Genomic DNA, 24,449 nt, shown 5'->3' on the forward strand with positions numbered 1-24,449 from the left:
GATTTGCAACAAGAAAGAGTCATTATGCAGGTTTAATATTTGACCTCATGCCATGTTATATGGTATTGTGTTGTACATGGTATTGTTTGAATGGCTATGCATGTGAGCACTCAAGAACACCATCTTTGCAACCAAGAATAAAGAACATCATTTCTGCAACCCAGATTTCTGACTGTGTCTTTGTACTAGGAAAAGGATTTAATAAACGTGACATGCCAGGTGCTGGGCGTTAGTTTAGTATCAGCCAACCTATAGACCATGGAGATGTCCACCATCCAGTGGGCAACCCTCTGCTTAGACAAGGGAGCCCCGTGTCTCTTTCCTCTGTGACAGTTGAACAGTTTGTCTGAGGATTGGATGACCGCTGTCTGGTCTAGATGGGACCATAAGGCATATGCTGGACACAACAAGGAAATCTTCAGGTTTGCTTTCATGGAACACTGCGAGGTCAATAACGTTGCAGAACTGGCAGACCTTGGGTAGAAATCTGGGGTTAAACCACAGAGTCAAGCCACAGTTATCTGGCCACCAGTTTTCCTACACTTTTTGCTGAAGTAGTCAAAAAAAAGTAATTTTCAAAGACACCCATTTCAGTTTCAGTTGAGTTCTTGAATTAGATAAAGAGGGGCCTTATGGGACTCCAGTACCAGAGGCAGATCCAACACCAGGCTTCTGGGGAATGAAAGTGCAGAATGGTGGTAACAAGCGTACGAGTTGCCATCCATCGTGCTGTGACTTGCTACTGTCTAGCTGTCTATGAAGAAAAGTATTTTTGGGGATCAGGCAGTGCACTGGATCTAGGCTATGAGGTGCAATATTTGTTGAAAAACCTCCACCTAAGAATGTGCAAGACCCATGTACTAGGGGCTCTAGGCTGCAATCCTTTTTTTGGACAATTCACTTGGAGGTGCCAAGTGACATGAGTGGAGGTGCCAATTCCATTTAGGAGTGCTCTCCATCCATTTGGGACAGCAGGGCTGCTTGAGGAAATGAGTGCAATGTGTGTAATATCAGTGGTACAGGAGGACAGATGGAGAGAGTAGATTGTGAGACCAGTGATGAGCCAGGGCATCCTGTCACAGCGGGTTGTCGGAAACTCAATCAGGGCTCATGTCTGCGACTCTCTTGCCTAAGACTCACACAAGGCAGGCAGAAGTGGGTTCACAGGTGTTGAAACACAAAACTGAGTTGTGGTAACCTAAAAGGTCCATCCACCACCTTAGCTTGCTTTTATGATTCTTAACCTGCGCTCTCTTCTCCAGGGACCTTGGCACACACAACAGATTCCGTAGGGTTGATTTTCACACATCCACCAGAGCAGATTTTGCAAACTACACATGGTAGACATGGTACATAATCTGGTAGACCAGATTATGAAGATGTCACACCATATCCTGGCCTTGGCGTCCCACGGCTGGGAGCGAGGTGTCAATCAGCTGTCCCACAGAGGGATCAGTTTATGCAGATTGGAATGATGGTTTCATTTCTAGCATTAAAATGACAAACACGTTCCCAGTGTGTGCCACATTCAGTATAACGCAATATCATAAGTTGCCACTAGAATGTCATCAGTGTATCTGCATTCAGCACTCTGGCAGCACGCATCTGGATGTGACTCAACAATCAACAATTACAAAGAACACGAGCAAGAATATTTTTGTAATCAGAGCAAAATTATAATATAGTTTATATACTTTGTTTGTAATTTATTTAAATAGCAATATTCATACATAAATTAAGATCAGAAATAAAGCAAAATTAGAAGTAAAGAGCATAAAACAAAAGTTTTTGAGAAAAATGAGTTCAGTGAAATAGAAATTTACACAATATTCAACTGAGAATCAAACAGTAAAAGTTATTATGTAACAATGAGCTAAGACATCTGTGATTGGCTAGAATTACTCTGATTGATAGGGGAGACATAAAGGATAGTATGGTATTTAATAGCACACTATTGCTAATCTAAAGTTAGCAAAAAATTTTTTAATGGTTAAGCCTATATTTAAATTTCAATATGTCTTTCTGGTACACGAGTATGAGGACTGCATGATACTTCGTTATGGCATTAGACTGCACTGGCCACAAACTGCTGTGCCGTTGACATCGGTTCCAAATCTCAAATGTCTTCTACAGAGGGCAACGACCTTTCTCTTTTTTTATTTTTATTTTAAATGAAATTGTAATTGTGTCAGTAACCTGGACAGAAGGTTAGGTAATAATGTGCGTTAGAGGGAGCAGATTTTAATGCTGTCTGTGGATGCACTGAAGTTTCCCATGGCGAAGTCGAGGCCGACTCCAACGCCGGTCCCAACGCCAAAAGCGGCAAACAGCGGCTGAGTGGATGAGACACCGTGGAACGTGTGCAGATGCACAAGCACATCATCAACACCATAGAAGGCCAGAGACTCCTCTTCCTGGTTCAGAAAGACACCCACTCGGGGGCAGTACGTCACTGAGATCTCCTGCTTCTGATTGGCATGCATAGCAGCGCAGCACATGTCTGACAACTCCAAACTCCATGATTGGCCATTGTAGCCAAGCCCCGCCCTTGCATCTGCACCTTTACGAGGTATGGAGATACTGGCCACGCCCACTGAAGAGCCTCGCCCACGCCACTCCACCTCCCAGTAACAACGGGAAGAGTTGAGTGGCTGGAGGCTGAGAATCTGTGTCCAGCTGTCAAATCGCTCAGGGACATCAGGGTACGGCTGGGTAGCAGCATGCAGTGTTGCTTTGGTGTCATCTTCACTGAGAACCAATCGCCGATGAGCTGTGTTGGGGTCAAAGGTCAACTCGCAGGCATCTAAGAGAGAGAGAGAGAGAGAAAGATTTACTTCATTGTTTTTCTTTAATATGTGTTTTTCTTTAATAGACATCTTAATAAACTCAAGTCTGGTCTCAAGACGCTTTCTGTATTAACTTGGACTTGTCTTGGACTTACTGGCATTTGTACTTGGACTTACTGGCATTTGTACTTGGACTAGGTCTTGGGCATTGGTCTCACTCAATGTGGTCTTGGTTTCAACTGAATGTTTATAAAAAATAATGTTTGTGTTTTTGTATGTATTCTTCTAGAAAACATAGCCTAATTGGTGCAATGCACAACTGAAATCAACTAGTTGATCTGGAAATCTGGAAATGCTTTCATTTGGATTCGACCTTGACTTGGCACTGACCCTCTTAAGACTCAATTTTGACTCAATCTTGGCTAGTCCTGGTCTTGGAATTGTCTTTGACTTGACAATAGCGGTCTTGACAATAGCGGTCTTGACAACAGCCTTACACAAAGGAGTGTACTGGGTGAGTCCATATGAGGTGTTAGTCATTGCACTGATTCCCATTTTACTCTCTGATTTGAAGGAGCTAAAAATAAAAATCTAAAAATTAATATCATTCAATATAAAGAGTTAAAAATGAAACAGGCAGCAGCAGTTTTAACTGAGTTACCATTTTGTTTTTTGATAAAAAAAGAAGTCATGTTTTTTCATTATACTTTTACTGAAACAAATGATCCCACATGGAAGTCTAATGTGGCTGACTGGCATTTCCAAATTGTCCGTAGTGAGTGAATGGGTGTGTAAGTGTGGGTGATTGTGCCCTGCGATAGGTTGGCACCCTGTCCAGGGTATCCCCCACCTTGTGCCCCGAGTTCCCTGGGGTAGGCTCCAGGCTCCCCGTGACCCTGTGTAGGTTAGGCAGTAAAGAAAATGGATGGAGGGAAGTCTAATACCTCTACTTAAAGCAGTTTAAAAGAACGGTGATCCAAAAGAAACAGTGTAATATACTCAGATTAAAGTGACTATATTACATCTTTAGAAGGAGTGTCTGACATAACATTGCATGTGATGTGGAGTGTTTTTTGGAAGTGATTGAGTAACGATGAAAATATGAACCTTTTTTGTGTAAAGTTTAATCCACATAAATATGTATGATGTACATGTATGTATATTGTATAATGGAATGAATTTCATAATTGCATGACCCCAGCTGTGTGTGTGTGTGTGTATGTGAGAGAGGAAGAGAGAGAGATTCTGTGTGCACTCACACTGCAGGAACTCGTCTCTGCTCCTTGGCTCGGGAGCCTGAATGCTATCAAGGTCGATCTCTCTCACTGTAGGGGAAAGAGAGTGGGATATTGAAGCTGTCAGAAGAAATGAAGGGACTCTGTGGATATGTATAAGTGTAAATAGAGTATCTAGGGGGATTTTATGCATAGAATGATTTTGAGGAGATGATGAAGATGCTCACATGTTAAGGCAGGGATGATGGAGGAATCCGCATTCGGTGAGTCCAGGAAAAGTCCAGGGTTTACTAAGCAGAGACACAATCAGACCAAAATCACCATTAGAACTAACTCCATGATTCTCAAGTGGAGTCCATGAAGTATAGCCAGGGATTATGTGATTTACAGTGGTGCAAACCAAAACCGAACATTATCAATGTTACTATGCCTGTAAATAATTTCAACTGGAATCTAATTACAATTTTAATAAAAATTGACTTTAAAATCTCTTTAAAAAATCTCTGGCTCCAAAATATTATTGTGCATGTTTCTGAATAGATTGTAAAATAAATCTCTACTGTACAAGTCTGTTTTTTTATACAGTTAAAGTGATCCCTGTCTAGAAAGTTTGAGAACCCTGAACGAACTATCTAACTCGACTCCTGTGTAGTTCAGTGCCATTTCCTTTCATATATTGTTTAAAATTCAATACTTTGCATAAGTCTTAGCCTCGCTGTTTTTAGTACAAATGTTATAGATGTCTTTTTATGAATTCTGCATTAGAGTCAGTACAAAACCATTTTATTATTATATTTTATTTTACTATTTTCCAATATTTTTTATAACAAAAAATAAAGTGGTACAGAAAAAAATGTTTGTATGTCAGTAAAAAAATTACATGACAGACCACTTTCCAAAAAAAAAAAAAGAAAGAAATTTGCTGGATTTTGCTGCAAAAGTGCATCAGTCAGTCTCCAGAAGAACTGTGACAGATTCTCCAAGACGTTCAGTAAAATTTCCCAGCTAATTTCCTTATGAAACTGTGCAAATTGTACCTGAGACTACTTTTTTTAAAAAAAGTATGTTGTTACACCAAATACTGACTTTGTTTAGTTTGACTGTTTACTGCTCTTTAAAGTATTTTAAAAGCATTATCTTTAAAGGCATGATTGCTTAAAAGCATTTCTTTGCATGTGCCTAAAACCTTTGCACAGTACTGTATATGTGCCTTCTCTTATAGTTTCTCTCACTCTTTCAACAAAGAAGCTATTTATATTCATATTTATATCTGTTGGTCTGTCCATATATCCATCTGCTTTGCTGCATATTGTTCAAATGTTTGACACCTCAGTATATCTGTATTGGATAGTACACACTCAAGTTTTACCTTCAGTCTGGTTTCCCCCTGCAAAAAGAAAAGTCGGTTAATGTTAAATGTCCAATACAAGATACAAAAATGCAAAGCATGTATGCATCAGGAAGTGAGTGTTTCGATTGGGTGTGACTTACACTGATCCTGAGGAGACTCTACTTCCTGCTGAATAGGTGTGGCCTGTTTCACTGGAAGAACAGAAAAGCAGTGTTTAACTAATGCCTGAATGAAGCTTCTCAAAGTTTTATATGAAGAACTAAAACAGCCAAACAATGTTATTTTTGATACTAACAATAGAAATTAGAATTAGAATTAGGATTTGGTTCAGGTGTAGACACAATGGAAATACCTGATGAAGATAATAAAATAGGCTGTGTTTGTATGAGCAGCTCAGGGATTATTCCTTCTCTCACCTGACTCTTGTCTCTTCCTCCTGTTTCTTGGTAACAGTGAGCTCAGACTCCAGCGATCAGCTGATTTTACACAGCAATAAGGAAACAAAAATTACAAACACAGACATGCATTCAACAGCATGACCACTGTTTGTGTGTATGTGTGTGTTTGTGTGTGTAGAGCATCTTACATTGTCTTTCGGGCTGCTGTCTGGCCGTTGCCGTCTGCTGTGTCCTGGGCGAGCTCTGGACATCTGCATTAGCTAACAGAGAGAGAGGTTAAATGTGTGTAATAAACACAGTATAATCAGCCCCTTATGTCTGTGTTAAGATGCTGTGTACCTGTCTCTCTCTCTTCTCTCCTCTCTCTGCCTCTGATCGACCTGATAGAACTTAAGCTCCAGCTGTCAGCTGAAAGAGAAGTGGAGAGTTAACATATGTGCATCTTTGTTTGTGTGTGTGTTTACACACTAGGGCTGGATGTGAACTACCGCCTGTACATCTGGTCCTGTTCCTATACGCTATATGGCCAAAAGTTTGTGGACACCTATGTGGTTCTTCCCCAGACTGTTGCCACAAAGTCGGAAGCACAGAATTGTATAAAATGTCTTTGTATGCTGTAGTATTACATTTTTGGGCAGTTGTGACCTAACGGTTAGAGGCTCGGACTTGCAACCCGAAGGTGAACCTGAAGGTTGTGGGTTCGAGTCTCGGGTCCGGCAGGGATTGTAGGTGGGGGGAGTGAATGACCAGCGCTCTCTCCCACCCTCAATACCACGACTGAGGTGAGACGCTTGAGCAAGGCTCCGAACCCCCAACTGCTCCCCGGGCACTGCAGCAAGAAAGGCTGCCCACTGCTCCGGGTGTGTGTTCACAGTGTGTGTGTGTGTGTTCACTTCTGTGTGTGTGCACTTGGATGGGTTAAATGCAGATCACAAATTCTGAGTATGGGTCACCGTACTTGGCTACACGTCAGTTTACTTCACTGGAACTAAGAGGCCAAAACCTGTTCCAGCATGATAAAGCCCCAGTGCACAAAGCAAGCTCCATGAAGACATGATTTTCCAAGGTTGATGTGGAAGAATTCGAGTGTCCTGCACAGAGCCTACAGCTCAACCCCACTGAATACCTTTGGGATCAACTGGAACACTGACTTCACTCCAGGCCTCCTCACCCAAAATCAGTGCCTGACCTCATTAATGCTCTGTTAGCTGTGTACATCTGTTCTAGTATACATATTCCTGTGTGTCCGTTTCGGTACATCTGTTCTTATACACATGTTCTTATACATCCTGTACAGCAACACTTATATGCCTGTTCCTCTTCCCGCATACTGTTACAGTTGCAAAAACTCAGCAAACTTCAAAACACACACGTAAACAAAGTGTACAGTCAGTGGGCCCATACGAACAAACACATACCACACACAAACGCACACACACCCAGGCACAGCAGAGAGACGCTGCTCATCCGAGCACAACCGCTGTTTCAGTTTACATTTCAGTTAACACAATTTGCATTATTGTGTTTTTGTTTTACATGAGCTAGCTGGGTCTGTCAGCATGGCAGTACTGTTGTACACACTTGGAGGAATTCATCCTGCGCTAATAGAAAAAAGATCGCATTCACACTGAAAGAATACATGTATCAGGCTAAATATGTTTTCAGGTCTTAAGGTAGTTGAAATCAAGGAAGCAATCCAAAACATTCATGCATTTAAAGACAACCTGAACCTACGTTTACCTTGTTACTTCATGTATCTGGTTATATTGTTCATGATTCTTTTTGTATCAATCATTTTAGGAAGAAATTCTTTTTTTCCCTGTTACTGTATAAATTGTATAAATGCAATTACATTTAGTCCACTTCTAAATCTAACGTGGTAATGGTATTAAGTTCAAATTTTGGTTATCATAATAACACCCGTGTGTTCTGCATCTTACATTGCCTCTCTGGTTGCTGTCTGGTCGTGACTGTCTCCTGTGGTCTCTGGGAACTCTGCACTTCTCCATTAGCTAACAGAGAGATGGAGACAAATCAACACAGAGCTAGAAAGAGATAGAAGTTCAACATATGTGAATGATACACAGAACAATTAGACTGCGATAAAATGCCATGTACTTGTCTCTCTCTCCTCTGTCCTCGGTCTGCCTCTGGACCTGACAGAACTTATGCTCCAGTTGTCAGCTGAGAGAAAAAAACAAAGTGTATGTGAATACTTGTATAGCTATGAGCAAGGTCTGGTCCTGGCCTAATCAGTGTACTTGCAGTACTCAATCATAAATATTCATGAGCATCTACTATGCACTGTGTGCCATTATGTGTGTGTGTGTCCATGTGAGAGAGAGAAACTCACCTTGCTCCCGGTTTTCTCTCCTCTGTGTCGACTGCCGTAGAGAGAGTATACTCCGAGTGTCAGCTAATGAGGCAGAAAATAATGTGTAAACTTTTAATGTGCAACTTTGCAACACACACACACACACACACACACACACACACACACACACACACACACTCACACACATTTTCTTTAGAACACAGCCTGCTTTATCAACTAAAATGTGAGCATTTGCCGGTATTCTGTGTTATTCAGATTGCATTTCAGTGTGGCACATCTGCAACATACTGATGAAATGAAATTAAATTCACATCAGACACAATGTCAGCATTTAATTCTTAAAAAAGCAAAACCCTGCTGATTGTTTTTTACAGCAATGAAGGTTTTGCTTTTTAGTGTGTAACGTTTTATGTATGTCAATAATAAACCGTAATGCCATTTGTGTACTGTATTTCACATTTTGTTTCACCAGTGTAACTGCTCTTCTATCTTGCGCAGAATCGTGTCTGTACACTAATGCTGTTAATTATACAAAGCTAATGCACATTAGCCATGATCAGTTGCCCTGATTATACATCACTGGAGGTCACACTGTTAAAGATGCCAAAAAACAAAATAGACAATTTTTACTTGCATCTTACCCTCGCCATCATTTGTGCTTCTGCTTTGAGATCTTGGCGAGTTTTGAATCTCTCTCTCTGTAGACAAAAGACATGTAAAAACAAATATACACTCAATACTGAATGAAATATGTACCATATTTGCTGGACTATTTTATAGTCTATTCAACCAGTAAGAGGAACCAAAGTGCCATTTTAAAGGCGGTAACAAATGAAAGAAAAATAAAAACACCTGTTACACTAAGGCAAATTATGTAATGAATGCATTAGGCTTTATAGTCCAGTAAATACTGTGTGTATTGTTACTGTACAGTGAAAGTATGATTAGATTACCTTGCTCTCTCTCCTCTCTCCTCTGCCTCTCACTTGGTCTCAGAGAGGTCACACTCCGATTATTAGCTGAGACAAAACACATACAAATAAAGTCTGAAAAGTCACTTAAAAAAAACAAAAAACAACTTTTAGCCAGTCATTGATCAGCTGTTGAAAATGGATCTTTTAATAGTTTTATTCCTGGACTGGATTTGGCTTCATATATACATGAACTGTTTCAGATAAAAGCATGTGCAAAATGAATAGATTGAAATACAAATGATTTTCTCTCATTGTTTTGTCTTTTCAGTAGCTTAAAGCCTTTCCTACAAAAGATAAAAAGAGGGAAGGTGTTTTTATTTTATGCAGATTTTGTAAAAGCTACAAGCTAAATGCAGTCAAGTGCAAAGATTTGCATACCCTTTGGGTGAAACAGAGAACACCAAAAAACTACATTTACATCAGCAAGACATTTAGCACATTAGGTTTTACAGATGTTACTTTATTATCACCTAAAAAATTTTATCAGTAAAAAAAAAAGAAATAATATATGTGAAAATAGGATTAGTAAAATAAATATTGCCTTCTTCAAATCAGGCAGCAACAAAGTTGTTTATATTGTTTATATACAAACTGCACTGTATTTCTTTTGAATTTACTTTGTTTTGAAAGTCAGACAATTCAATTTTAACTTCACAGATAAACAGTAAAATAGGTACACTGACCTTTTTTTGCATTCAACTATAGGAATGACAAACTTCTATGAAGGATTAAAGATGATACAATATAATACATGCATTCATGTGTGTGTGTGTGTGTGTGTGTGTGTGTGTGTGTGTCACCTTGCTCTCGCTCCTCTCTGTTGTAGCCCGCTCTTGGTCTTGGGGAGTATGTCCCTCTATCAACTAACACAAGGACAAAACATGTTTGGTAAAACATCTCATCTACAGCATGTGCTGATACTGTAATACGTTACACCCTGATATTCATCATGTATGATATTGCTATCATGGACAAATAAAATAATGTCACTTTGTGTCAGAGGCAGCATGTTTGGATGGTGATTATTCCAGGATGAAGTCTGTTTCATATAGCTGGCATTGGGAGGGCTGCTGTTATTTAAATTATTTGGCCATGCTAAAATGCCAATATTAGATTAGATTAGAGTGACATTTTAGCATGGCCAAATAATTTAAATAAGAGCAGCCCTCCCAATGCCATCTCTATGAAACAAGTGGACAGTGTGCTAGAAATGACGATGTAAAATTTAACCTTTAATTAAACATATTAATGAAAACAGGAACAGCTACATATTTACTACATTTTAAAACATTCTATCATGACGATATTTTCAGATATGATTAAAAAGTAGATTATTATGAAATTGATTCATCTTCAGCTAGTGCTTTATCCTTTTCAGGGTGGCAGTGGATCTCGAGAACACTCAGTGCAAAGCTCACACGGGATCATGGCACCGTGCACACACACACATTTGACGACAGAATACACACCTAGGGGCAATTTAGATTCTGGGAAGTGGAAAGAAACTGGAGAACCTGCAGGGAAAACCCATGAGGAGAACTTCCTCACAGATAGTAACCCCAGCCCTAATGCTGTGAAATTAAAATTTTGAACTGACACGTCTATATACTCAAGGTGCCCTCTCTCTCTCTCTCTCTCTCTCTCTCTCTCTCTCTGTCACACACACACACACACACATCTTGTGGCTAATTTCGCCTCCTAATATTCTGTGGACACTCTACAGGTCCTGAAGTGACAGACAGTTTTACAGACAGACAAAGATTTATAATCAATTCTGATAGTTTTGGATGCAGATGGATAAATATTGGAGACATACAGGCAGATTTAGAGACAGATGGACAGTTTTAGAGACAGACAGATTTGGAATGCTAATGGCAAACATCAAAGCAAAATGGCAGATCAGCGGCTCAGAAATGTTACCTGGGCCTCGAACACTCACAGAGGGCAGTGGAGGGGGACCTGCTACACACACACACACACACACACACACACACACACAGGCATATGAGATTAATGAGCAAAGACTGAAAATACAAAAATGAGTAGAATCAGATATTATTACATATACATGTAGATGACACCTTGTGTGCGACTGCTTGATGTTTTGGCTCCAATTCCTGAAAACACTGACAGAGAGAAAATATGTTTACAGCCTTATATTTAAGTAGTTATATCAATATTAACAGTGCAAAAATGTTGCATTCTGCTTACTGCACTGATGCTACTCATCATATTATTGCATATTATAACTGTGGACGCTCTGTTGATCGCAGCTACTTTGCTGCACATCCGTGGTTCCATACCTGCTGCTTTGCACCATTTGTACTATTCTTTACAACTATCATTCATCTTCCCTGGGGTTAATACTCCAGTATTACACTGACACTTTCACATCACTCAGTGTACTTGTGAATATAAAGCTATATTCACTTTATATTCTATACTGTTATAGGAGTATACTAATCTACTATTATAAGTTCTTTCTGAATATTTTTATGTTTATTTTTATTATTCTGGATACTATTGCTTGCACACTCCACTCTTTGGATTGCTACTGCAATCTTTGAATTTCCCTCTGGGATTAATAAAGTGATAGAGTGATTTGTCTGTCTGTCTATCAGTAGTGGACTTTACTCACATTTTAAAATGGCTGGCTTCTGTCCGCTCTGTCGGTCAGTCACTGTGAACGGCATTGTGTTGAACACTGTAGGAAAACCAATTGCATTAGGGTTTGCACAGTAGCATGTGGGCTTTCATGATTGAGAAAGGAAAGTGTGGGCAGTAATCCGTAATCAAGAACTGCATACTGAAGAGTTATCCCGCCAAATCAAAGCCTGAGATGAGCTCATCAACATCAGCTGAGTGTAATACACATACAAAATGTCCAACAATGAAGAGTGGGAGTGCTTTTAATATTGTCAGCCTGGTCAGAAATATTAATACATGTTATGATTTATAGACTGAGCTCAGTGTGACTGTATTTTGTAAAAACAGCATTTCTCTTAGATAAAGGCACAGATCTAGAGGAGTTTATGGGCATAGAGAGTTTTGCTAAACTGAGATGTTTTGATGCTGTATTACACTTCTACTGCTGTGCCTCCTTTCATGCTCCAGACCTGCCTGATTCATCCTGATACTGTACTTCTGCACATTCTGCTGCTGTGAATTTTCCAATCTTCATTCACAATTGGATTGTTCATTAGGGACCTAAATCTACATCCAGATTTCTGTAATATATCTTTAGAATGTCTATTCCAATACTAAGGGAATATACATACTATATACATGTACCAAGTGGCCACTTTATTAATCATACTGATCAATTAACCAGTGGCAAGTCATTGTGTATCACTAAGGAATTATCTGTGTTTCATTAATAACAAAAAGTTCTTGATGCATGCAGGATTTGAGCCTCACTGTAAGTATCTGTGTGCTTGTGTGTGGGAATGTTCCTGACCTGTCTTGTTAATTTTGTCCAGCTCTTGGTTGCATATGTTCTCCACTTTCTCCCTGAGATCCAAAATGATTTTTCGTACAGGATCAAACGAGGTGTCCAGATTCACTGTAATATTGCCGAGCTCACTGAGCTCAGGAGAGCAAAGACACTGATATGTCTGGTGAAAGCAGAAAGAGAAAAATCAAGCAGGAAATAATAAATGGCTTAAATATAATAAATAGCTTAAACCATATATTAAATGTATGCCTGATCCTTTCTGACCCCCATGGCTTTCGTACCCTAGACACCCTGTTTGTATCCTCTTGGCTGCCCATGTTCTTTACTTGCTCATTGCCTCCTTAATTTTTACTCCTTACATTTATCATTGACCTGGGGTCCCTTGAGGACTAGTGGTTAGACCACAGTGCTCTCATGGCTGAGGCTTGGGTTCGATTCCCGGCTAGGGAACCGACCCTAGCCACTGGGGTTTCATGCAACAGTGCGCTCTCAGTGCCACTGTATGCTATACAGCCAAAGAATGAGATCCCATGACTTTTATTAGCATTTTATTTATATTTCCTTTTAATGCATCCAATTAATGTAGATGCCAGGTTTTAAAAGTACTTTAACTGAGTAGAAATGTGACATGATACTTTCACTTTGCCAGTATTGTTTCCACCACTGTGTACCTTGAGAAAGTAGATATTGTCCTGACAAGTGACCAGCTCCTTTAAATCAGAGTCTTTCTTCCTCAGCTGACTGGTCTCTGTCTCCAGTTTGTCCACCAGCTGCTGGGCCTCACTGATCTTCTCCTGCCCGCTGGAGCTCATCACCTGCTGGATCAGATCCGCCAGACGCTGCACTGAGTGCTGAAGCTCACACAGCACCGTGTCTGTCTCCTCGCTCACCGTGTCGGACGAGCACTATACACACACACAGTACATTTGTCTACAGTACTACATAATGACATAATTATTAATGCAGCTAATTAACTCTATGCTACACTTAAATCTAACCCTAACCTAAACCCCAAAACCAAAAGGAAATATTTTGGCTCTTTTAGTTTTTAAATACAAGCTGCAGTTGTGGGTAAAAGCAGTTTTCTGCGTTGTGGACCAGCCAAATGTCCCCACAAGGCCAAAGACCAGATATGCTTATCCTTGTGGGGACATTTGGTTCCCACCAAGATATAATGCATATCAACACACACAGCCAGTGACACCAATGGCCACAGAGGGTCTCTCTCTCTCTCTCTCTCTCTCTCTCTCTCACACACACACACACACACACACAAACACACACAAAATACTGAGTTTAGATAAACTATTCCATTCATGGTTGACGTAAGCAGCTACTTTAGTCATCTTTCACACATTCAGACCTGTTTAACTTGTGTGATGGCTCTAACACTAGGGCAGGGTGTAAGAGTATGAATAGCATTAGGTGTGTTTAAGGCGTTCACAAACTGTTAAAGATTTTAATCTGTGTTTGAAAAGGTGAAAGTGTGTTACTGAATTAATGATGGTCACCTTGAGGGTCTCCAGGACTTTCTTCATGTCTTTGAGGTCCTTCTCTCTCTCCTGCAGCTTCTGCAGATTCTCTGTCTGAACCGCCAACAGGGTTTTCTGGGAAAAGGCATTGATGTTTTATTAAACATTAAACATTATTAATAAGCATCAATTATTGTATACTGTATGTAGTTACCTCACAATAATACAATAACAATAACACTCTAATAATATTAACACACTTAATAAGATGTTCTAACACTCATAAAGAACTCAATAGACCACACTAAGACATAACAACAACAAGCAGTAATATCCTAATATCCATGTTAACATGGTTTATAGCACAGTGTTGTTCGATTCTTAAGTCTGATTGGTCAGAAGATGTTGATTAATTTTCTCTAATAGCTCTGACAGTAGTACAGCTCCAAATCACAGGTTTATATTTAAGCGCTCATTCTAATAAGTTACTGTTTCTATAGTAATGACTTACACAGGGACTTGTATGCTGGGTGCTCCACACAATCTAAGGCTAATAATAAATGAATTAAGGAATGTGTTGTTATTTAACAAATAATAAATTATAATAATTGTGGAAGGAGTCTCTGATGTCAGGGCTTTGTAACAATGAGTAAGTTTTCCATCATGGGAAAGTCTTCAGGACAGAGGAGAAATAAACACTTTCTGGTTTCTTAGTAATATTACAAGCTAAAATTATTTGCTTTAATAACTTAATGAGAAAAAAAGAGGCTGGGAAGGGAACGGCTGTTTATAACTGCTATAACTAGGAACTAACTTGTTTCAAGGATGTTCCACAACATTAAATGTAACTGGTTAAAATCATATAAATGGTTAAAAGCATTGCGTTGTTAATTAATAAATTAAAAATTGTAATCGTTAAATAAAATGTTTAAATAAAACACTTCATGACATGCTGTTATTGGAAAATAATGAACTTAAGGCTGGTAACAATAACTCTGCTTCATGTCCGGCCACATCACACCAGCTTGTCGGATAATTTTCCTATAACAGCATATATTACCATATTGTTTTCCTTATTTGTAACACACACCAGGGGTCTTGTTTGTCAAAGTATGTGTAGAACATATTATTATTATTAGTTCTTATTATTTGTGCTCAAGAGCCATAAATACCAGTTAAATAACAGTTAAAGTGACAGCTAAAGAAACTTTTACATCTCACAAACATAGCATCAGTACCACAGAGGGCTGTGTACTACTTAAGCATCATCAATATACATTTTAAAATCCCTTCAGATTCTTCTTACATTTAGATTCCTAAATGGGTAAATTGTAAAACTCCTAAATTCAGCATGTCACATCAGTCGACTCTGCTCACCGATAAGACTCTTGCATTCTTGCACTAATAGTCTGCTATTAAATTAAAATGATTGTCCTTTTATCTTGTTGTTAACCTCCCCAATACACTACATACATCATTATAATAAGCAGCACTGCAATCAGACCCTTATCCTGCCTCAGTCTCACACACACACAAAACACTCTTAACACTCTCACTAAAACTGGCTCTAAATTCTGTTCCAAACAACTCAGGTGGTGATTCACTTGCACTCTGCTCATGGATGCACTGTGTGATTAGTTAGGTAGTTAGTTACTTAATTACTTTTATTTTTATTGGAAATTTGTCTTTGGCTTCACCATACAAGGACATTTACACAACATCCTAAAAAGAAAAAAAAACAAAACAAAGCAAAAGTACATTAAAAAAAAAACAGTATAAAAATCTAAAACTCCAATATACACTATATTTCAACATCCACACATATATACATTCCCAGGTGTACATACATACATACATAGCCACACCTACTCATAAACCCACATTTATGACTCAGCATTTAATATTCTAATGGCAGTTGGCCCAAATGACATCTGATACACATTTTTCCTTGCCTGTGGTTGCATTTTTAGAAGAAGGATCTTTTACGTCTCTAGTTATGTGAGTCGACTCAGAGCGTTCACCTAACTGACTCGGCTGAAAGAGTCGACTCGTTGGTAAACGACACATCAGTAACGCGCAGGGTTTAAACGCTTCTCACCTGCTTTTCTGTGCGCTCCGTCTGCGTAGACACGCTGTCGTGGTCCTTGTGCTGGTTGCTCGTGCACAGCCAGCAGATGTAGATCTGGCACGAGCGGCAGTAGAACTCTTGCAGGTACTTGTGCTCGGGGCAGATCTTCTGCGTCAGGTCTCCGGTGGGCGCGATGAGCTCGTGGCTCTTCAGCTTGGCCTGCGTCTCGTGCGGCTTCAGGTGGCTCGCACAGAACGACGCCATGCATGTCAGGCAGGTTTTCACAGCCGCTCTCGGCTCAATGCACCGGTCACACGGCACGCTCGAGGCAGGAAGTTGTTTCACGGCGGCTTTTCGGTCGCGCGCTCCTCGCTCGGACGCAGCCGCGGCTGCACGGCGCGCGTTACGGATGGACTCGCGTGCTGTGGAGCTGAGGTCGCCCAGGCGGAGCTGCTCCACGGCCTCCGCCAGCATGGTGTTACGGCAGAGAGGAGGACGGGGGTCGAAGGTCTGGCGGCACTCGGGGCAGCTGCACGCGCCGCTCTTCTTGCGCTCCGAGTCCCAGTAGTCGGTGATGCACTTCATGCAGTAGCTGTGACCGCACGGGATCGTCACGGGCTCGGTGGGCAAGTCGAGGCAAACGGGGCAGTTAAACTGCTCCTCCGTCCACAGACGACCCCTACTCATTTTTAAAGAAAAGAAAGGATCGAGCTAATGCACTAAACACAAAAATGTAATAGTAATGGCACTGCTTTACTCACACTCTATAGAGATGTGTGTGTGGTAGATTGGGGTGAGTTACTGTCACCTTTCAGGTGTTTAGGGGCGGGGCTTCACTCACAGAGCAGGTCTAAGGAGAAAAACAGGGACCAACATACCTGTCATTCCAGCATTTCTCTGACACGCCATCAGAAGCTTCTCTGTCCCACACTCAGGTGGAATGAACTTCCCCTGGCTGTCTGAACAGATGAGTCACTGTCTGTCTTCAAACCAAGACTGAAGACCAACTTCTCCATTAAGCACTTAAATGAGTACTAATTTAACTTACAAAATCCCTTAACTTTAGTTGTTTTTTTTGTTGTTGTACCAATTCTCAGTTTGGAAATCTTGCTGAAACCTGGCAACCCTGGCTTTTACCTTTTCTTTGTTCATCTTACACATGCGAAACACACCTACTGTATCAAACATAATTAAACAAGGTGTAATGATGACGTATTATTGTGGAGACGAAGGTGTGGTTGCTCTCTCAAGCACGCCCCTCCCTCTCGCTCTCTCCCGGGCTCACTGACTGTTTCCCCCCCCCCCGGACCGCGTGCTCGTGTGTGCCTCGCACATATTGTTTTCTATGTTTTGGATTATTATAAAAGACAGTGTCGGAAGGTTAAGTCACCATCAGCATTTCCAATAAAATATGCAGAGAGTATCTACTTTTCGGTATCTGTCTCGAATTTATTCCCTTTCTTCTGGGCACTCCCGGCGAAGGCTTAAGCTAAGGTTGTAGCTGGATTATTACAAAGGGTACATCTAAAACCATTCAAAACGACTGTCTGCTAGATAACTGTATGTTGTTGACTCTCAACTGTCTATGACGGGCATACTCAAAAAATTCACTAGACAGTAGGCTATAGCGTAAGTCAACAGTGATAGCCTCTCAAGTATTATTGTTGTCCTGCAACACCAAAACACCTGCTGTTGTCTGCTCCAGAATTATATTCCTCACCCTTGTAACTTCATACTGTAGTGTCGGCAAGGAAGAAGCTTGACCAGGAAGCACTGGTAAAACAATGCACTTGCTCTTTTCTTGGCAAACTCACATTAACAGCACAAGCACAGGCTGGGTGATTAGTTCCAGAATTGCCAGGATAGGGATAACCAGTGTTGGATGGTAGTTAGAACAAACATAATAACATGAACACTAACACAGCCAACCCATAAACACATTTCTCTTACAACAAACACTTATTCTAATAAAACAAAACATCAAGCACCACATTAACAGGCAGGCACAGGAGCTTGCAGTTATACAAATTAATGCCTGATTTAATAATACACAATGCTACAATATGCTTTAATAACGCTACAGTAGATTTGCTAAAAATACTGCATATTAGCTGCTGAATAAAGTGAATTTTAATCATTGGTTTAAACATTGGGTGTCCAAGGACAGTTATGTAAATGCTTGTATGATACCAAATTTGTATATTAAACAGCTAAAAGATTTAAAAAAAAAAAAAAACAAGACAGAAAAGGGTTAAATACTGCTCAACCACCAGGTGAATTCACTGAGCAGGCCCACCCTGACTTTCTTGGTGGGTGTGGTCTAATATTGTAATGAGAATGCTTGATTGACAGCCCTCTGTCAGACTGTCAGTCTGCAATGCCAATCAGAGCTAAACCACAGCTGACTGATTTAAGAATCCATGGGAAGCATGGCCTCCTGTAAAACGTTTATATATTACATGTAGCAATGTGTTTATTATTCATCACTCTTGGTGAAATTCAATATTTTAGTGAATCAAATTATTATCAATATAAAAAAAAAAACTTTTTCACCTAGCATACAGAGTAGCATGTGGGCACATACTATGGGCTTGGAGCTTTCTAAGCAGAAACAAGAATTTTGGTCCAAAATGCAAAATGGAGTGTCGCAAAAGAAAAAGCGTTCACCCTATTGTCCGGAGATCATAAGTTCAGATCCCAACGATGCCACAGCCGTAAGTACAAAATTGGACATACCCTCTGAGTGGGAGGGGTGGCCTGCTGTCTCTCCCTTGTCAATCACAGGGACACTAGCCAATTGTGAGCATCTGTGAACTCAGGTATGCTGAAGAGGCAGATAGTGTTTTCCTTCCAAGTGTGTTGCCCTGTGATGCAGCATGTAGTTGGTTGGCTTCATGTGTCCATGTGTCCAGAAAGTGTGTGTAAGCTTTTGTCCTCCTGACTGGTAGCAGTTGCATTATAAAGGTGGGAGTTGTCCTCAGCCTGCCTCCCGCCTCCTCATTCCCGACCCAACCCAGGAGAAGTGTTACACTAGCCACATGAAGTAAAGACATGACTGACTGAAGCATAGTCACATGAAACCTCTTCCTTCTTAAAGATAATCTTTGGAATGGCATTATTAGAGCTGGTGACATTGGCATGAAAACTCACTGTTGTGTCAGACCTTCAGCAGATTTCTCAGCCGAGAGACTTGGGGGTAACTGAGCTGTGGAGTAGATGTCCTGATCAGGAGGGTTTGTGGGTAGTTGAGCAGTAGAATAAACAGTATGTGCAAAATCACATGGGCTTGTAGGTAACTCAGTGTTTGTGTAAACAGTTTGAGGATCAGAGGGGATCGTGGGTTTTTGAACAGTAGAGTAAACTGTGGAAGTTCCAGTATCTGAGGCAGAAAGGTGTCTGGTGTCTTTAATCTCCTCGAACTCACGGACATCAAGAGAAACCTTAGAGCAAAGGGAAACCGAAACAAAATATATAAATGTTTTAATCTTTTTTTTTTCCTTGCAAAAGAAAAAGTTTTGGTACTGAACGCACACATACAATGATAAAGACAATTACCCCTTGGTTGTTTCCTGAGTCTTGGACAGAACTCCTGCCAGTAGAAGCTGTGCCTGCCGAAAGAAGCAGTAATTAGTAGTTGTTATTACTGTTGCTATTTTCAGTTGTGGATTTTATGATGTTGATCTCAACAAGCTCATCTAGTTTCTGTAAAGTCAAAGTCAAAGTCAACTTTATTGTCAATTCTGCTATATGGACACACAGAGGATTGAAATTTCGTTTCCCCCAGACCCATGGTGTGAGAAACCAACATAAGACAAGTAATAAAAAAAAGTAAAATAAAATACAATATGTACACTATAGACATTCACGGCACATGTGAGTGTGAAGATATTTACATTTTAGTGCAAACAAGAGAGAGCAGCATTTGTGGAAGTGGACCTGGTTACATTGTAGTGCAACAGAGAGAGCAGCAGTAGTAAAAGTGGCTTGTGCATTTGTGCAATTTCAGTTCCACAAAAGGTTGATGAATTCTATCAGCCAAGCATTGCACCTGGATTGACCTGTTATGTGATATCAAGCAGGCTTATTTCAAATAAGCCCCGTTTTTGCTAACTTGCTTTGTAGAATATCCCCCAGAAATCCTGTGGTGTATTTATTAATCCCTATTGTGTGCAGTTCATTTTCTATGTGCTCTCGTCTGTGTTCATTGTTGATAAGCTTTGACAGTATCACTGGGACACTGCTCCTCCTATGGAACATGTAAAATCCTGTTTCTGACTAATGAATGAGGTTAATAGAAAACATACACACACTGCACTCAGATCTACACTGTAACTTTTAAAATCATGCATGATTGAAACTTTTATAAGATGATTAAATAGTAAATAGTTTCCTTAGTCGATGAATATATTTAATAACTTCAGTAATTGCTTTATCCTGGTCGGGGTCAAGGTGGAGCCAACACTTATTCAGGGCACCATGCATTCAGTATACACACAAACACACACACATGGACACACTCATTCACACACTCAGAGAGGAAACCAGAAAACCTGGAGGAATACAAACAGAGGAAGAACATGAACTCGCTGTTTGTCTGGAAGCTGGAGTTGGGATGCAGTCACGCTACTGATAATGATTTAGTCACACAAAATGAATGTGTTAAACATGTGTGTTGTGTACCTTGCATCTTGCATCTCTTTAGTAGAGTCAAAGTGAGGAATGAGATTCCAATCAGAAGCAGCAGCAGCAGAATTACAGACACAGTGATCTTAGTGGAAGCTGGAAATCCTGGAAGAGAAACAGTCACTTTAACCTACATGCTGATCATTCTTAAGGAATCAGATTCATCAGAGTCATGTACACTTAGACCATGCATGTGATGTGCTTCTGAGCAGAATCACCTGTTGGAGGAAAGGCTGGAGTAGGCCAGGATTTGTGTTTATTTGTGAGAAGTAATGGTGTAAATGATGATGATGATGATGATGAAGGTTGTGTTGGCTTTGAGGTTGAAACTGAAACACGTGGATCTAAAAAAGTGCAAAAAGTTAGATAATGAATGACACTGAGAGAGTGAATCTAGTATATGACTGATAGCAGTACAGATGCAATACAATACGGTATACATTTTGTATGTGTGGAACTTCAGAAATACTGACTGCTGTTAGGTGAGAAAATCCCCAGTTATAGGCTGCTGTGACACATTGCTGTGTTGCTATTAATACAGTCACAGGAAGTGGAGTGAAGCAGAAACTACACATGTGCACATAGTAAGAACAGAGAACAGAATCTGCTCATCACATCATTTAGTCTGACAGGACAGAAGTGAGAAGGTTGACAAATAATATCAGATAGATCACCTCAATTCCATGTGGTAACAAGCCTCTTTCAAAAAATAACTGCTCTATTTGTACTGCCATTATTGTTATCTTCACTAACTGCCAATGATGTAGCCAGCTAGTCTTGGTTATGATGTGCACTGACTCTGTTTCATACAAAGCCTCTGTAATGTCAAAATAGTGAATGCAGTGTTTCGTCACGTCTCTACAAACTCACCAGTAACTGTCAGGTTGATCTGTGTGAAATAAACCTTCGACTCCACACCTGCTTCAGCTCCGCACCAGTATTCACCAGAGTCCTGCTCAGTTACATTTCTAATGCTCACAGTGAAGATTTGTTTTGCTCTGTCATCATACAGGGACAATTTCCCCATATTTACATATTTTCTACTTTCTTTAACAGTTGTATAATAAGAACAAGCAGACTCTTGCAGCCTCCTGCAGAGAAACTTGGGGTCACTCCTGTGGGATTCTGGGTATTTACAGTTGACCTTCAAATCTCCTCTTACATGGACAGTCTTCATGATGGACTTCTCATAGAACAGATCTGCAAATCACAACCAATCAGATCAGTTTATGTTTACATGAGTCCTAGCACTGCTTAAACAAATATTAGACAGTTATACATATATTTATATATAAATATGATCACAGCATGTTTCTTCTGTTAAAACACATAATTATAGCTATTCACCTTCTCTTACATTCAGCTTCACAACAGTGTAGATCTCGATTTCATCAGACACAACAACAGTACACGCGTATATTCCAGTGTCCTTCGTAATCAGCTCGCTGATAAACACACTGAAGAATCCTGCACTTCTGTAGTCATGAACTGAGAATCTGCCATCCCGTACCAATTCACTGTTTAGTTTTGTTGTTATTCGATTAAAACACCACTGATGTGTTCCAATCTTACAGAAAAATTTTGGTTTGTATTTATATTCATCCTCATATCTGTACTTGATGTTGATTCCTCCCCCTGCATATGCAGTCACTTCTTTAGAGATCATGGCCCCTGTTAAAAGCAAGTTAAAATCATGCTCAATCAATTACTAACTACTGACACAAGGTAAAGGAGATAAATGATGATTAACAGAAAACTGATGAGTGTAATAGGCAGGTGTTTCTAATCTGGACTGGATAAGATTGTGTTTTTTCCTGGATTGCTGGTGAATTCTGGTGTGACAGAAATCCAAACACATTACCTTGGTGTTCATTTGAATTTATGAAAAATTTCCCCACAAGTTCAGGTTATTTTCCCACTTAAACAGTAACTGTATATATGAAGACCAAGTAAGACTTATAGGCAGTCCTTGTGCAGAGATAATTAGTTGAAGTATTCATACAGATTAGCTTGGGTTTAAATGGATGTTCTAAAAATAGTTGGGAAATCAATTTAACATGCACAGAAACATCATTGGTTTCTCAGCCTTGCAAAAGGAAAAAAAGATTAATTCATTATCCTTGAGATTTTTCACAAATAGGTAAAAAATCTGAATGAAAACATACAGATAAAAAGTCTCTTAAAATGATACTCAAGTTTAGTAACAAAGGAAGGTTACTTTTGTATTTTCCACAACTCTTAATGATACTAGAGCTTTGTGAAGATAAACAGAAGGCAGTGGTGGGAGACTCACCTTCCTTTACTTCCAGTTCCACAGGTGTGTGAATGTCTCTCTTCCAACCTATATCAATTCCAAACTGGTACTTCCCGGTGTCCTCTATATTGAGCTCTCTGATCATCACCCTGATCTCCGTTGAATTGGTGTCATCAAACAGAGAGAATCTTCCTGAATTTACCCACTTATTTTTATTTCCTGTCTTTATTTGGACAGAACAAACTAGCCATGAATCCTTACAGAAATATTTTTGTTTTTCTGTGTATTTTTTATCATACTTGCACTTGATATGGACTCCTCCTCCTGAATATCCTCTTACTTCCTTGGAGCTTCTGCCATCTAACAAACCACCAAATATCCATCTCAGCAAAACCTTCCTTCATGTAACACTAATGCTGATAGTTATTTTAAAGTGCAGTTCTTTACCTGAGATCAGGCAGAGGGTGAAGATGAGGAGGATCTTCATTCTGAGTTCACACTCACAAATCTCCACACCAGCTCCACTTCAGAAAGATATTAAAGCTCCTGTTCTCTTACACACTGTTACTTTCTCTGTCTTGCTATGTGAATGTGCCATGTCTTTGTGTCTTTGTCTGTATCTTAATAAGGTAAGTGATGCAGTAAGCACTTCCCCTTCTGACCGAGTAAGAAACAGCTGCAAACCTCATGAGCTGGGGATTACCGTAGCTCTGAGCAAGGCCCGCTGTTTCAGACCTGCTCTTACAGGACTCTGCAGTTCCTTGATCAAATGCTTGGTGGAAATTCATACACAGCTTTAGTGCTGTGACACACAGAAGAACAATTTTTCCCGACTTGATATAACAGTTAATTTTTCTATGTTGATTAGTTTTTTCCAACTATAATTTAGCTATTTTTTCCAAACTGGTAGCTGGAAAAGTTGGGTTGCACTGACTTACCAGTCTAGTCAGAAGTGTTGTTTTGGTATAGGAATATCCTTGCCAGGGTGGTGTGATACGGCCCAGTGCCAAGCAGCCTGGTTTATGCTTGATGCGTGATTTTGCGTGCACGTGCAGAAACAGCTGTAACGTAAGCAGCATTGTTCACACACTTGTTGCATATCTTAAGTACATCCTGAAGATTTTTTTTCATTAGATGGCATGTTAGAGCCAAAACATCCCTGAAACGTAAAATATTTAGCGATTTCATACACACATCGTTAAACACACTAATGACACTCATAACTAACATAGTACGGAAACTTGTTCGTAAGTTAACGAGTAACCTGACCCATTTGTTATTCACTAAGTATTTTATTATTCAGAACTTGTGTGCAGTTCGACCTCAAAAAGACAGGCCACTAATTTCTATACAAAAAAGACTTTGATTTAGATAGAGTAAGTGTGACCTACTACCTCGGTGTTAACTTTATTAATAAAGTTGTTCATGGCTTGGTGGTG

The 24,449-nt window shown here is 39.9% G+C and overlaps 2 protein-coding genes across 5 annotated transcripts; both read right to left on the minus strand.

Moving 5' to 3' along the window:
- Window positions 1–1,685: 1,685 nt before the first annotated feature.
- Window positions 1,686–17,350, minus strand: trim25l (tripartite motif containing 25, like). 4 transcript variants are annotated; one of them, XM_026933420.3, is made up of 22 exons: window positions 16,835–17,346; window positions 16,104–16,752; window positions 14,045–14,140; window positions 13,205–13,438; window positions 12,537–12,693; window positions 11,718–11,783; window positions 11,161–11,205; window positions 11,000–11,041; window positions 9,880–9,942; window positions 9,059–9,124; window positions 8,747–8,803; window positions 8,124–8,186; window positions 7,889–7,954; window positions 7,711–7,782; window positions 6,110–6,178; window positions 5,959–6,030; window positions 5,789–5,848; window positions 5,513–5,563; window positions 5,391–5,408; window positions 4,249–4,311; window positions 4,046–4,111; window positions 1,686–2,803 (listed from the first exon to the last, which is right to left on the minus strand). In XM_026933420.3, the coding sequence occupies exons 2-22, from the start codon at window positions 16,656–16,658 to the stop codon at window positions 2,226–2,228; spliced, it is 2,559 nt and encodes an 852-aa protein (XP_026789221.3). In that variant the 5' UTR covers window positions 16,659–16,752; window positions 16,835–17,346; the 3' UTR covers window positions 1,686–2,225. The 4 variants fall into 4 exon arrangements, with proteins under 4 accessions (XP_026789221.3, XP_034168570.2, XP_026789220.3 ...); XM_034312679.2 differs by having other exon boundaries at window positions 5,959–6,021; window positions 16,104–17,350; XM_026933419.3 differs by having other exon boundaries at window positions 11,000–11,038; window positions 16,104–17,346.
- Window positions 17,351–17,369: 19 nt separating this feature from the next.
- LOC113538391 (polymeric immunoglobulin receptor) lies at window positions 17,370–23,783 on the minus strand. The gene is made up of 8 exons (XM_026933421.3): window positions 23,458–23,783; window positions 23,050–23,370; window positions 22,104–22,427; window positions 21,627–21,956; window positions 20,975–21,100; window positions 20,754–20,861; window positions 19,629–19,681; window positions 17,370–19,513 (listed from the first exon to the last, which is right to left on the minus strand). The coding sequence occupies exons 1-8, from the start codon at window positions 23,495–23,497 to the stop codon at window positions 19,220–19,222; spliced, it is 1,596 nt and encodes a 531-aa protein (XP_026789222.3). The 5' UTR covers window positions 23,498–23,783; the 3' UTR covers window positions 17,370–19,219.
- Between the last annotated feature and the right edge of the window lie 666 nt (window positions 23,784–24,449).

Source organism: Pangasianodon hypophthalmus, chromosome 2 (genome assembly GCF_027358585.1).
Source record: "Pangasianodon hypophthalmus isolate fPanHyp1 chromosome 2, fPanHyp1.pri, whole genome shotgun sequence".
NCBI classification, from domain to species: domain Eukaryota; kingdom Metazoa; phylum Chordata; class Actinopteri; order Siluriformes; family Pangasiidae; genus Pangasianodon; species Pangasianodon hypophthalmus.

Coding starts and splice junctions, on each gene's coding strand:
- trim25l (XM_026933418.3), bottom strand. CDS start 16,760: ATGAGTAGGGGTCGTCTGTGGACGGAGGAGCAGTTTAACTGCCCCGTT. Junction 9,125..9,879: donor CAGAGAGGAGCGAGAGCAAG/GTGACACACACA, acceptor GTTTTGTCTCAG/CTAATAATCGGAGTGTGACC. Junction 8,804..9,058: donor GAGAGAGGAGAGAGAGCAAG/GTAATCTAATCA, acceptor TTTTGTCTACAG/AGAGAGAGATTCAAAACTCG.
- LOC113538391 (XM_026933421.3), bottom strand. CDS start 23,497: ATGAAGATCCTCCTCATCTTCACCCTCTGCCTGATCTCAG. Junction 21,957..22,103: donor GAAGCTGAATGTAAGAGAAG/GTGAATAGCTAT, acceptor TGTGATTTGCAG/ATCTGTTCTATGAGAAGTCC. Junction 19,514..19,628: donor ACTCAGGAAACAACCAAGGG/GTAATTGTCTTT, acceptor CTTTGCTCTAAG/GTTTCTCTTGATGTCCGTGA.